The 14237-nt window shown below is 43.6% G+C and overlaps 2 protein-coding genes across 3 annotated transcripts in view; one reads left to right on the forward strand and one right to left on the reverse strand.

Annotated features, from left to right (window-relative positions):
* Positions 1–14237, reverse strand: part of CASK (calcium/calmodulin dependent serine protein kinase) — a 286458-nt gene that overhangs the window by 164942 nt on the left and 107279 nt on the right.
* GPR34 (G protein-coupled receptor 34) lies at positions 8222–13206 on the forward strand. 2 transcript variants are annotated; one of them, XM_040423806.1, is made up of 2 exons: positions 8222–8514; positions 10575–13206. In XM_040423806.1, the coding sequence occupies exon 2, from the start codon at positions 10584–10586 to the stop codon at positions 11733–11735; it is 1152 nt and encodes a 383-aa protein (XP_040279740.1). In that variant the 5' UTR covers positions 8222–8514; positions 10575–10583; the 3' UTR covers positions 11736–13206. The 2 variants fall into 2 exon arrangements, with proteins under 2 accessions (XP_040279740.1, XP_040279739.1); XM_040423805.1 differs by having other exon boundaries at positions 8224–8445.

The raw sequence follows: 14237 nt of genomic DNA on the forward strand, positions 1-14237 counted from the left end.
AAAACATCAACCAGATATTTCCTTAAAACCACTTTACATAATGCATTAGGCTACATGCACACGAATGTTGTTTGTTTCCGTGTAAGTTACGTTTTTTTTCTGGATAGGATGCAGACCCATTCATTTCAACGGGTCCGCAAAAAATGCAGACAGCAGCACACCGTGTGCTGTCCGCATCAGTATGTCTGTTCCGCAGCCCCGCAAAAACAAAACAAAAAAAAACAGAACATGTCTTATTCTTATCCGTTTTAGGCATTCTTACAATGGATCCGCAAAAAAATAGAATAAAAACCGGATGGCATTGCGGACCGCAAAACACATACAGTCGTGTGTATGTGGCCTTAAAGGCAGATAGTCATACCTCATTAAATCGTTTTTAAGATTCCCTGTATGTCTACTTTATGTTGGCATCATTTTGAAAATTACATTTAATTTTTTTAGGACGTTCGAAGGCTTAGAATTTAAGAAGCAATTTTTTTAATTTTCTATAAAATTTTCAAAACAGACTTTCCAAGGACCAATTCAGTTCTGAAGTCACTTTGAGGTCCTTACATAATAGAAACCACCCATAAATGACCCCATTTTAGAAACTACACCCCTCAAATTACTCAAAACTGGTTATACAAACTATGTTAACCCTTTAGATGTTCGACAAGAATTAAAGCAAAAAATTGTGAAATTTACAATTTTTAGTTTTTGTACAGATTTTTTTATCCAATTTGTCTTATAACATAGCAAGGGTTAATAGCAAAACAAACCTCAATATTTATTACCCTGATTCTGCAGTTTACAGAAACACCCCATATATGTTCGTAAACTGCTGTATGGGTGCACGGCAGAAGGAAAAGTGCAACATATGGTTTTTGGATGGCAGATTTTGCTGGAATGGCTTTTGGGTGTTGTGTCATATTTAGGCTACTTTCACACTAGCGTTCGGAGCGGATCCGTCTGATGTTTCATCAGACGGATTCGCTCCGATAATGCAGACGTTCGCATCCGTTCAGAACGGATGCGTCTGCATTAAAACTTAGAAAATTTTCTAAGTGTGAAAGTTGTCTGAGCGGATCCGTTCAGACTTTACATTGAAAGTCAATGGGGAACGGATCCGCTTGAAGATTGAGCCATATTGTGTCATCTTCAAGCGGATCCGTCCCCATTGACTTCCATTATAAGTCTGGACGGATCCGCACGCCTCCGCACGGCCAGGCGGACACCCGAACGCTGCAAGCAGCGTTCAGGTGTCCGCTCACTGAGAGGAGCGGAGGCTGAACGCTGGCAGGCGGATGCATTCTCAGTGGATCCGCCTCCACTGAGAATGCATTGGGGCCAGACGGATGCGTTCGGGGCCGCTCGTGAGCCCCTTCAAACGGTGCGCACGAGCGGACACCCGAACGCTAGTGTGAAAGTAGCCTTAAAGGCACACTAAAGGCACCCCTACAGTAGAAACCCCCTAAAAGTGACTTCATTTTGGAAACTACACCCCTTAAAGAATTTAGTGAGGTGTGTAATGACCACTTTTACCTCAGAGGCGTTTCATAATATTTAGAAACACTTGGCTGTGAAAGTGAAAAATTATATATTATATATAAGAAAAAGTCGCTTAAGCCCAAATTTGTTACTTTAAAAAATACACATCATAATATGTTACCCATTTTCTCCTGAATATGTGCTCGTCAACTGCTGTATGAGCAGACGGCAGAATTCAAAAGGAAAGGAGCATCACCAAATTGAAGACGCATAAATTTTAGATTTTTTCCGTCAATGTAGTTGTGTGAGAGCTTGTATGTTGCAGGACGGGCTGCAATTTTTACTGGTACAATTCTGGGGTCTACATTACTTTTTCAGCGCTTTTTATTCCATTTTTTGGAGGTGAAGTTGGCAAAAATTGCATTTCTGTCAGTGTTTATTTTTATGGGGTTCTCCATGTGGTATATTTGATATGATGTTATTCTGTGGGTTAATACAGTTATGGCGACACCAAATTTGTATTTTTTTTTCATGTTGTACCATTTTTATATCATAAAAATCACTTTTTGTTAAACATTTTTTTTTTTTTTTTTTTGCATCACCAAAATCTAAGACCCATAACTTTTTTTCTCTCAACATAGTTTTGGAGGTCTTATTTTTTGCAGAATGGGCTGTGGTTTTTATTGGTATCTTTTTTGGGATGCATATAACTTTTTGATCGCTTTTATTAAATTTTTTGGGGAGGTGAGGCAAAAAAAATAAAAAATAAAAGCAATTCCACCATAGTTTTTTTTGGTATTTTTACAGCGTTGACCATGCGGGATTAGTACCATGATCATTTTATAGATCAGGTAATTACGGACATGGCGATACCAATTATGTGTAGTTTATTTTTATTTTATTTTTTTATCTCTTATAAAAGAGCAGATATGGAAAAAGTCAATTCATTTTATTTTTAATTTATAATTTTTATTTTTTACATATTTTTTTTCTTTTTGCACTTTATCAAGTCCCACATGGATCTTGAAGATTCAGTGGGGTTGATGCCTGTTCTATACTTTCCAATGCTCTTCCATTGCAAAGTATAAAACCATCAGTTTTAGGCCTCATGCATATGAACGTTGTTTGTTTCCGTGTCTGTTCCGTTTTTTTTTTGCGAATATGATGCGGACTCAAATTTGTGGACTCAAATTTTAATGGGTCTGCAAAAAATGCGGACAGCACACCGTGTGCTGTCCGCATCAGTATGTCCATTCCGTAGCCCCGCACAAAAAAAAAAAAAATAGAACATGTCCTATTCTTGTCCGTTTCAGGCATTGTTGGATCCGCAAAAAATAAAATAAAAAATGGCATACGGAGGTCATCCTTATTTTTGTGGATTCCCAATTTGCGGACTGCTAAACACATACGTCATATGCATGAAGCCTTACACTGAGATGGCCACACTGGATGCCTTTGCAAGGCATCTGGTTGCCATGGCAACCACTGGGCCGCTGCTATTTGAGCGCAGCAGCCGATGGTTGAGAGAGGGAGCCCCCTCCCTCTGGTATTCTCTTGGATGCCGCTGACTGCGACATCTAAGGGGTTACAGCAGAGTGTCAGCATACAGCTAACACTCGCTGCTGATGGCGGCGGCTCAGGAACAGAGCCGCTGCCATCACATACAGCAGGGGGACCTCACAAGGGGGCACAGGTGAGGGATGGGGAAACCGATGGGGGCAGGGTACACTCATGGGGGCAGACTACATGGATGGGAGCAGGCGGGCACAGATGCCGGCAGGGGAAGCGCATGGCCAGCAAAGAAAGGTTGGAGGCAGGGCATACGGGGGGGAAGGGGGTCACAGATCGAGGCAGGGGGCACAGATGGGGACCACAGATTGGGGGCATGAGGCGCACACTACCTGATTTCCGGCTCTCATCTGAAGAGTGAGCCGAGCGGAGAATGACACAGCAAGGGGGGAAGGTGAGTTTTTTTTCTCCCTGGCTGTGATGCTCTCCGCTGTGATTGGATCGCGGCACAGCCAGGGAGAAGACGCCCATTGAGAAAACATGGCATCTCATCCTCCCTGTACTGATGCTCAGTATACTGAGCGCGAAAACTGCGGAGGTGGGGTATAGCAGGGCGCAGGAGCGATAAAAAAAAATAATAAATAAATAAAAATCAGGCAGGGTGGCAGCATCAGCAGGGTAAAAGGTATTTATCTCAATTAATAAAAAAACCATGAAAGGTCCTCTTTAAGGTAGAGTACATGCAGTTTGTCCATGCGGGGGGGGGGGGAACTAAAAAACTGGTATCAGTAAAGTGTATGAGAATACACAAATCTAAAAATGTACATTTTGCAGATTTTCTTTCTGTACAGAAATTGACCTGCCGTGCGGAAATCTGCAGCACATAAATTATGTTTGCGTTTGCTGCAGATTTCGTCCTTTTCCAATTAAGGGTGAGATCTGCGGCAAAACTAAATCAAATCTGCACCAAAAAATGGTTAGAAATTGTGGATTTTGGTGCAGAAACGAAAAGAAATCCGCCCGGAAGATCATGCAGATTTTCTGAACCCATTGACCTGCACCCACATAAAGGTACCATAAAGATGTGCTTGTGAGTGCAGCAGATGCCATAGCCTCTGGGTTTCTGCCGTTTTACACAGCAGACTCAAGGGGCTAATGTTTGCGATTGGCAATAACGCCGATCACAGACATTTTACCCTTCAGAGGCCATGGTCAATTGGGGAAGCCACTCTTTGTAATAGCTTGGGTCTCTCTAAAACAGCGGTTCTCAACCTAGGGGTCGCGACCCCTTTGGGGGTCGATCGGCCCTTTCCGGGGGGTCGCCTGAGGCTTATCGTAAAAACTCAAATCCGATGGTATATTCTAACCCCCAGGCATTCCCATGGTGACAGGGACGCTTGCCTGGGGGTTAGAATATACAGGGCCACGCCGCTCACAGCAGTATATTTATAAACTAATCAGTAACTACTTTAACTTTAATCATTGCTCATTGCTGAGCTCTTTACTTGGATTATAATTTATTTGGATATGGGATATCTTACTTTGTCTTAGCTCCGGTAATAGCAGGCAGTGCGGGGGGCGGCGCTCACTCACTGACGTCACGCACCTGCCCCTCCCACTAGGCGGCGCAGGCGCGTGACGTCAGTGAGTGAGCGCCGCCCCCCGCACTGCCTGCTATTACCGGAGCTAAGACAAAGTAAGATATCCCATATCCAAATAAATTATAATCCAAGTAAAGAGCTCAGCAATGAGCAATGATTAAAGTTAAAGTAGTTACTGATTAGTTTATAAATATACTGCTGTGAGCGTCGGGGAGGGAGATCTGTGGATGGCACTGTAGGGGGATCTGTGGATGGCAGTGCCATCCACAGATCCGCCTACAGTGCCATCCACAGATCCCCCCTCCCCTAAACAGTGCCATCCACAGATCTCCCCCCTAAACAGTGCCATCCACAGATCTCCCCCCTAAACAGTGCCATCCACAGATCCCCCCCTAAACAGTGCCATCCACAGATCCCCCCCGAAACAGTGCCACTGGATGGCACTGTTTAGGGGGGAGATCTGTGTATGGCACTGTTTAGGGGAGGGGGATCTGTGGATGGCACTGTTTAGGGGAGGGGGGATCTGTGTATGGCACTGTTTAGGGGGGGATCTGTGGATGGCACTGTTTAGGGGGGAGATCTGTGGATGGCACTGTTTAGGGGAGGGGGGATCTGTTTAGGGGATGAGGAATCTGTGGATGGCACTGTTTAGGGGAGGAGGGATCTGTGGATGGCACTGTTTAGGGGAGGGGGATCTGTGGATGGCACTGTTTAGGGGAGGGGGATCTGTGGATGGCACTGTTTAGGGGGGGGGATCTGTGGATGGCACTGTTTAGGGGGGAGATCTGTGGATGGCACTGCTTAGGGGAGGGGGGATCTGTGGATGGCACTGTTTAGGGGAGGAGGGATCTGTGGATGGCACTGTTTAGGGGGGAGATCTGTGGATGGCACTGTTTAGGGGGAGATCTGTGGATGGCACTGTTTAGGGGTGGGGGGATCTGTGGATGGCACTGTTTAGGGGAGGAGGGATCTGTGGATGGCACTGTTTAGGGGGGAGATCTGTGGATGGCACTGTTTAGGGGAGGGGGATCTGTGGATGGCACTGTTTAGGGGAGGGGGATCTGTGGATGGCACTGTTTAGGGGGGGATCTGTGGATGTCTGTGATTAATTACTCTGCTTTAATTATGTTCAATTTGTAGCAATAAAAATACATCCTGCATATCAGATATTTACATTACAATTCATAACAGTAGCAAAATTAGTTATGACGTAGCAAGGAAAAAAATGTAATGGTTGGGGGTCACCACAACATGAGGAACTGTATTAAGGGGTCACGGCTTTAGAAAGGTTGAGAACCACTGCTCTAAAAGGAACCCAGGCTATTACAGCTGTAGTTTCGATGGAGGCCTTCAGGTGGCAGGTCTCCATAGGAAAATACTGAATCTTCCATACACTGGAATGCTAATTCTTTGCAGTGTATGGGAGAAGCGATCTGAAGATCACACATTCAAGTCTCCTAAGGGGATGTTAAAAGCTAAAAAAATAAAATACCCCCCCCCCCCTTTTGCATATTAAAAATAAACAAAAAAATAGGATCATTTGCATCTCTGCATCCAAAGGCTACTTTCACACTCGTGTTTTGTGTGGATCAGTCTATCTGCACAGACGGATCCGCACCAATAATGCAAAGGCTTGTATCCGTCAATAAACGGATCCGTTTGCATTATTCATAAAAAATAAAAAAAAGTCTAAGGCCCCTTGCAGATGAGCGTCTCCGGATGCGTTGCGGCAAACCCGCGCGAGTAGGTAAGCAATAGCAGTCAGTTTTGACTGGTTGCGTTCCGTTGTTCAGTTTTTATCGCGCGGGTGTAATGTGTTTTGCACGCGTGTGATAAAAAACTGAATGTGGTACCTAGACCCGAACTTCTAAACAGAAGTTCAGGTTTGGGTTCAAGGTTGTGTAGATTGTATTATTTCCCCTTAAAACATGGTTACAATAGGGCTGGAGGGGTTAAAGAAAATAAAAAATTATTTAACTCACCTTAATCCACTTGCTCGCGCAGCCAGCATCTCTTCTGTCTTCTTCTTTGAGGAATAGGACCTTTGATGACGTCACTGCGCTCATCACATGGTCCATCACACGATCTTTTACCATGGTGATGGACCACGTTATGAGCGCAGTGATGTCATCAAAGGTCCTATTCCTGTGCACAGCAAAGAAGACGACAGAAGAGAAGCCGGGCTGCGCGATGAAGTGGATTAAGGGAAGTTATATTATTATTATATTTTTTTTTTTTAACCCCTCCAGCCCTATTGTACTAAGCATTCTGTATTAAGACCATGTTATAAGGGAAAATAATAATGATCGGGTCCCGATCGTCTCCTAGCAACCGTGCGTGAAAATCGCACCGCATCCGCACTTTCTTGCGGATGCTTGCGATTTTCACGCAGCCCCATTCACTTCTATGGGGCCTGTGTTGCGTGAAAAACGCAGAATATAGAACATGCTGCGATTTTAACGCAACGCACAAGTGATGCGTGAAAATCACTGCTCGTGTGCACAGCCCCATAGAAATGAATGGGTCCGGATTCAGTGCGGGTGCAATGCGTTCACGTCACGCATTGCACCCGCGCAGAAAACTCACTCGCGTGAAAGGGTCTTAAGTCAAAATGGATCAGTCATTACTTACATTGAAAGTCAATGGGGGACTGTTGCGTTTTCAATTGCACCATATTGTGTCAGTGAAAAACTGATCTGTCCCCATTGACTTACATTGTAAGTCTAGACGGATTCGTTTGGCTGCGCATAGTGAGACTGTCACCAAACCGCTGCAAGCTACGTTTTAGTGACAGCCTAAAAAACACAACAGAGGCCAATTGCAGCCAAATTTATGCATTCTGAACGGATCCTTATCCATTCAGAATGCATTGGGGCTAAACTAATCCGTTTTGGGCCGCTTGTGAGAGCCCTGAAACGGATCTCACAAGCGGACCCAGAAACGCCAGTGTGAAAGCAGCCTAAAACACCCGTACTATTAAAATATAAATATATTTATTGCATACTGTGGGAGCCCAGAAAAAAAAAAAAAAAGGTCAATTCCCTTTTTCATCACTTCACCGACCCCCAAAAAATAATAAAATATAAAATCATACACATTCCAATATCAATAAAAAAGTACAGATTGCTCCACAAAAATGAGCCCACAGCTTCGTAGACATAACTATAAAAATGTTGTATCAGAATATGCTGATAAAGAAAAAATACATTTTTGAAACTTTTTTTTTCTCCAGTATTACAAACACAAGAAAAACAATACATGTGGTATCGCTGTATTTGCACTGACCCACTGCATAAAGGAGCTATAAAAATGAAAGCCATAAAAATATGGTGGAATTGTGTTTTTTCAATTCCACTCCATTTGGAATTATTTCCAGCTTCCCATTACATTGTATGTAAAATTAAATGGTGCCATTAGAAAGTACAACTTGCCTCACAAAACACAAGCCCTTATACGGCCATGTGAACGAAAAAATAAATAAAAAAAAAAAAAAAGTTATAGCTTCTAGGAGGCAGGGAGTGAAAAACGAAAACACAAAAATGGAAAAATCGCTCAGGGTTAAAGAGAAGCTGACACCAGCATGATATAGAGCAGGTGGAGCTGAGCAGACCGTTGTGGGAAAAGATTCGGCAAATCTTCATTTATGGTGGGAGGGGCACTTCAATGTAAGCTGTATAAATTAATATGCATACGTATTCCTTTTGCCATTACGTAACAGTACAGACATTTCCTCAGACAGAGATTCGACTTGCGCAGCATTTTTTAAGACAGCAAGGAAGCAGGTGCCACAATATGATCTGAGAAGACACTAGTCCATCGGAAGAAAATACATTGCTGCAGGATTCTGGCTCTTCAAGCACCAAAAAAGGTTAGTAAACCAAGAATGGTCCAATAACGTCTGGAGACTGCACTGTAGGGTGATGGGGGATGTGCTAAGGTAATAGCCATTATAAAATATTCCTAAGTATAGTAAGAAACTGAAGACTTTTTCATGGGGAAGTTATGTAAATATACAGTATATGCATTTATTCGTCACTGCAGAAATTTTGGGGAACCATTTAGATTTTGTGTTAAAGGCAAGAGAATGTCCTGAATAGGAAAAGTTTGCATTCGCAAAAATATATATATTTTTTGACGACATTATGCATTTTTTTTCAATGAAAATTTTTTTTTTTTAACACCACTAAAAATGTGCATGCCTTCTAGTTTGGGGGTATCGTATGAAGACTGCCATTGTTCTGTGCTCTTCTCCTGGCACTGTTATAAGCAGCCAATGCTGACAAAAGCGGAGTTAAAGGGGTATTCCTAAAGCAAGCTCTCCCCCTATCCACCCACGAGAATAGGGGTCCCGTTTCCCCAATGTGAATGGAGTGGCGGTTGAGAATGTGCACAGCTCCTCCCCTCCACCAGTATGGGACTGACAGAAATAGCTGAGCGCTGTACTCCACTACGTTCAGCAGTCCTACAGACTTTGAATGGAGCGGTGGTACACCTGCTTGACACAGGTCCCCCTCCCCTTCTTGAAATGGGTGGGGGTCCCAGCAGTCACTTGCATTGATCTAACATTTATACGCTATCCAATGGACAGGGGATACATTGTTACCAGAATACTTGTCATACTATCCCGGACTCCTAAAAGAGAGGTTCTCTCTCCCAGTTACTACTTTATAAAATTATACTGCCCCCTCCTGGGTTCCTGCTGCCCTCTGCACTCCCAGGTGCTGATGCAGACAATGTCCTGAAGATGGCACCAGCATCACAACATTGTTTCAGGCAGAGTCTTGAAGGATTGAGAAGAGGTCTTCTATCAAGAGACTCATCGGAGGAGGCTTGCATTGGTTTAGGCGGTCTGAATTCAGTTTCTGATGCGATTTATAATTTTTTTTTTTTTAAAGTATAATTTGGGAAAAAAGCCTCGGATCAACAAAAGAAAAACAGCGTTTTAATCAGGTGAACCACAGCAATGTGCCTATATAAACAGTAAAAGGATAGAACTTCAACATCTTTACTCTGGACCAAGCTGGATATACAGAAATATACCTAGTACACTCCCTTGAGTTTTTAAGTGGTAACACATACTAATACATGATACAGATTTTCAGTTCATCAGTTCTGAGCGTTGTGTATGCACTTGTAGATTCACACAATAGTGATCACTAATTGTGGAGCCTCTTTGTGACCCAAAATGACCATAACCCCTCTGAATACCACAACTTGCATTCGACAACAGGTTTTAGAGGCACTTCAATGCTGTACAACAGCTGCAAAGTTAGATGGCCGACTTTATGCACTCACTGCATCGCACAAATAGTGCAAGCCATTATCCAGAAAGAATTTTACAATTTACTTGGTGCATCAAGTCCTTGCGCCTTCAAGATCTCTGCTTGCTGTTATTCAGTTGACATGTCCATGTTTGATTTCCATGTGATGGAGACACAGAGTTTGCCACAAGACTGAACTCCGATATGTACAGTGAGAAGTCATTTACAGGAAACCATGAAGGTTCCTTCTGAAACAACTGCAAGAGACCTAGAATCAAAGACTGTGATCAAACAATATGGAAAGTTTCGTAGCTTTCACTATAATTTGCTAAAACCACATTTTCCCCATCTGTAGTGGTTAGTCCATCTTGCAGTTTCCATGGCGAGATGGGGCTAAACACTTGACCTTGGTGGCAGGGCTTATGGAAATAGCCGGGCAGGCCAGCGCTCCAGTTTCCATTACAGTGAATTAGAGCCACAGAAACAGAGAAGCTAGGCCTCTCCCGTAATTCTGGGCGATGCGTAATGTTTTGCTACTCTGTTCGTGTTGCTCCCATTCACTACAATGGGAGTGCTGGCCCACTTGCCTAGTTCTGTAAGCCCAACCACCTAGGACAGGACTTATTCCCATCTCACAATGGAAGCGGGGACAAGCCCTTTTACTTTTTATTGTACTTTATTATAAAATGTTCTGAACAAAACAAACAAAAAAGTAACATTTTTCTTGCCTCTACAGGAGCACGAAATGGATATCACTAGAAATTCTTACAGCACATGGACTATACCTTTAAGAGACACAATGGACAATGTTACCGCACACACTGAAAACGCCACGGGGGGCAGTTCCCCCATCTGCACTATGGATGAAGCAACGCTTAAATACTTCTTTGCATTTTTCTACTCTGTTATTTTTATTATTGGACTGATGGGCAACGGTTTGGCACTGTATGTGTTTTTATGCATACATAGTAAGAGAAACTCTGTGCAAGTGTATCTCCTAAACGCCGCCATTGCGGACCTTCTCCTGATTGTCTGCCTTCCTTTTCGGATAATGTACCACCTCTCAGAAGAGTGGAAAATGGGCATCGTTTTCTGCAAGGTCATTGGCAACCTATTTTACATGAACATGTACATCAGCATTGTGCTCTTGGGCCTCATCAGTATGGACCGTTACATTAAAGTGAAAAAATCTCAGCGGCGGCGCGGTGTGTCGAAAAGGAAATGCAGCATCCAGATCTGCTGCTGCCTATGGGTGGCTGCAGTTTTGTCGGGGATGTTCCTCATCGCTACGCAATCTATAAGAGAACAATCAGCTCCCAATATGTGTTTCCACTATACGCATCGGAAAGACCAAATCTGGCAAGCAGCGTTTAATTACTTTGTGGTCCTCATCTTCTGGATCGTTTTTGTGTTCATGATATTATCCTACGTAAAAATAGGAAAAACCCTTCAAAGGATCTCCAGGGAGCGTGCCTACATACCAAATGCTGGGAAGTACAATACTACAGCGTACAAGTCCTTCGTTGTGCTCTTAATCTTCACCGTCTGCTTTGTGCCTTATCACGCGTTCAGAATTATGTACATCGCGACCCAACTGAACACGCTCTCCTGTTACTGGGTGGATAAAGTTCACAAGACAAACGAAATCACTCTGATGTTGTCTGCCCTGAACAGCTGTCTGGACCCCATTATGTACTTTCTACTGTCCAACAGTGTCCGGAGGACAATGACCCGACTCATCTGCAGAACCAGCCGAGATAGCAGCAGAAGTGAAAGCAACACATCAGATCTTCACCCAGGACACACTCTACCTGACAGTATGAACAATGTGTATTCCCAGACTCCTACGCCACTAAATAATAGAAGGATCAGAATTATTGTAAGTGAAGACTTGTAGAATAGCACTAGCAGTAAAGAGGAGCTGTCCCCCCTCTTACTACCTGCATCCCCCATGCAATAACCTTTCTGGAGCATCTATCTTTAGGACTCTGTTGTATTCCTTTATTATATCATCAAGAGGTTATGAATGAATTACTAGCGGTTTGCAGTGAAGGTCCATAAGGGTGTTATCAGTTGCACAGTGACTTCTTATTCACACGTCCGTGAACCACAGAATTCCATGCTCACCATGGACAGCAAAGTTTTCATTCACAGCGATTATCCACTGACCATGGGACAGTTTAAAAACCATGGAGGCATGCTCTACTTTGGTCCATAATGTGGACCAAATGCCCACTGAACTCTATGGGTCCGTAAAAACCACTGGCACAACAGTTATGGTATTAGTGTTCTGTCAGTGGTTTTTCACGGACCATTGGTAGGAGATGCCCTGGAAATGGAATTTTCAACCTAGCAGTGTACATGGAATATGGATGATACGTAGAATGTAAAAAAAAAATGGACACACTGACAAAACACGGATTCTTCACGGATGAACCACTGACCGTCTCGTCACAGATGTCATCACGGACGTGTTAATAAGGCCTAGCACTGGCAGCACTGATTGCCTAGTGGCAGACTGTGGAGGGACACCCAGATGGACCTTTGTGAACTGCTAACAATTCATTCATAAATTCTAGAAGGAATAATGAAGGATTGGAAGATCATGGTCTCATAAATAGATGCTCCCAAATTTATATTAGATGAGGAATGCAAGTTAACATGTCAGGAGAGGTGACAGGTCTTTTTCAGCTGCAGGGAGGAAAAAAAATTATCTAATTTATTAGTTAACACACTAAAGTAGCCCTTCTACACATGCTAACCATCAAGGAGGTTGGGGGCTGCTAGACACCTTTGATGCCACCTTCAAATGAAGTCTGTCACCGCTATTGACCCCACCACAAAGGTGACAATGAAACTAGTTTAGACACACCCATCTTGTAGCTTTCATTCACTCATGAACTGTATGGTAATTAGCTGCCAAATGTCAGCAGGGTGCTACTAATCCGGAGTTCTGCTGCTCTTTCACCAGTAAACCATCCAAAAGTGACGGTCCCAGCTTTCCTCTGTGTCATAGGACATGCTTTCCAAAGAGAAGGGCCGAGCAGTCACTCGAGAGCTGAGGCTTGGAAGAGTTTACTGACAAAAGCGCAGGACACTTCAGCGGACAAGGAACACCCAGTGGACACTTGCCAGCTATTATATGGCATGTGAGTTCATAAAACCTATTTTTCTGGGTTAGGCCGGCATTGTGAACATCAACATCTAAACGTTTAATCGTTCCTAGCAGTGGCAGCAGTTTCTGGACAGTGGTCCGTGCCTCCCTTTCATAGAGTAGCACTGAAACTAAACTGATTTAGGTTTCCAATGTTTTTTGGGGGTACTATGTCTCCTTATGGAGAGTGCCTTGGTCGGAGTGAGGAGACTTAGGCCTCTTTCACACGGGCGTTGCGGGAAAAGGTGCGGGTGCGTTGCGGGAACATGCACAATTTTTCCGCGCGAGTGCAAAACATTGTAATGCGTTTTGCACGCACGTGAGAAAAATCGGCATGTTGGGTACCCAAACCCGAACTTCACAGAAGTTCGGGCTTGGGATCAGTGTTCTGTAGATTGCTATTATTTTCCCTTATAACCATGTTATAAGGGAAAATAATACATTCTGAATACAGAATGCATAGTACAATAGGGCTGGAGGGGTTAAAAAAAATAAAAATAAAAAATAAAAAATTTAACTCACCTTAATCCACTTGATCGCGCAGCCCGGCTTCTCTTCTGACTGCTGTGTGCAGGAAAGGGACCTGTGGTGACGTCACTCCAGTCATCACATGGTCCGTCACATGATCTTTTACCATGGTGATGGATCATGTGATGACCGGAGTGACGTCACCACAGGTCCTTTTCCTGCACACAGCAAAGAAGACAGAAGAGAAGCCGGGCTGCGCGATCAAGTGGATTAAGGCGAGTTAAATATATATATTTTTTTTTAACCCCTCCAGCGCTGTATTCAGAATGCTATTATTTTCCCTTATAACCATGTTATAAGGGAAAATAATAATGATCGGGTCTCCATCCCGATCGTCTCCTAGCAACCGTGCGTGAAAATCGCACTGCATCCGCACTTGCTCGCGGATGCTTGCGATTTTCACGCAGCCCCATTCACTTCTATGGGGCCTGCGTTGCGTGAAAAACGCACAAAACAGAGCTTGCTGCGATTTTCACGCAACGCACAAGTGATGCGTGAAAATCACCGCTCATGTGAACAGCCCCATAGAAATGAATGGGTCCTGATTCTCCCCTAGGCAGCTCTGCAAGTAGAGGTAATCAGTGCTGCTCACATTCTACGACAGGTTGTCGTGAGCCATTTTAAATCATTCCTGGAGAACCCCTTTACCTTAAGGCTTTGCACACATCTGCATGGGGCATTCTGTTTTTCTGGGACATAAGAACAAAAATGAAATGG

This window comes from Bufo bufo, chromosome 3 (assembly GCF_905171765.1).
Source record: "Bufo bufo chromosome 3, aBufBuf1.1, whole genome shotgun sequence".
Classification (NCBI taxonomy): Eukaryota; Metazoa; Chordata; class Amphibia; order Anura; family Bufonidae; genus Bufo; species Bufo bufo.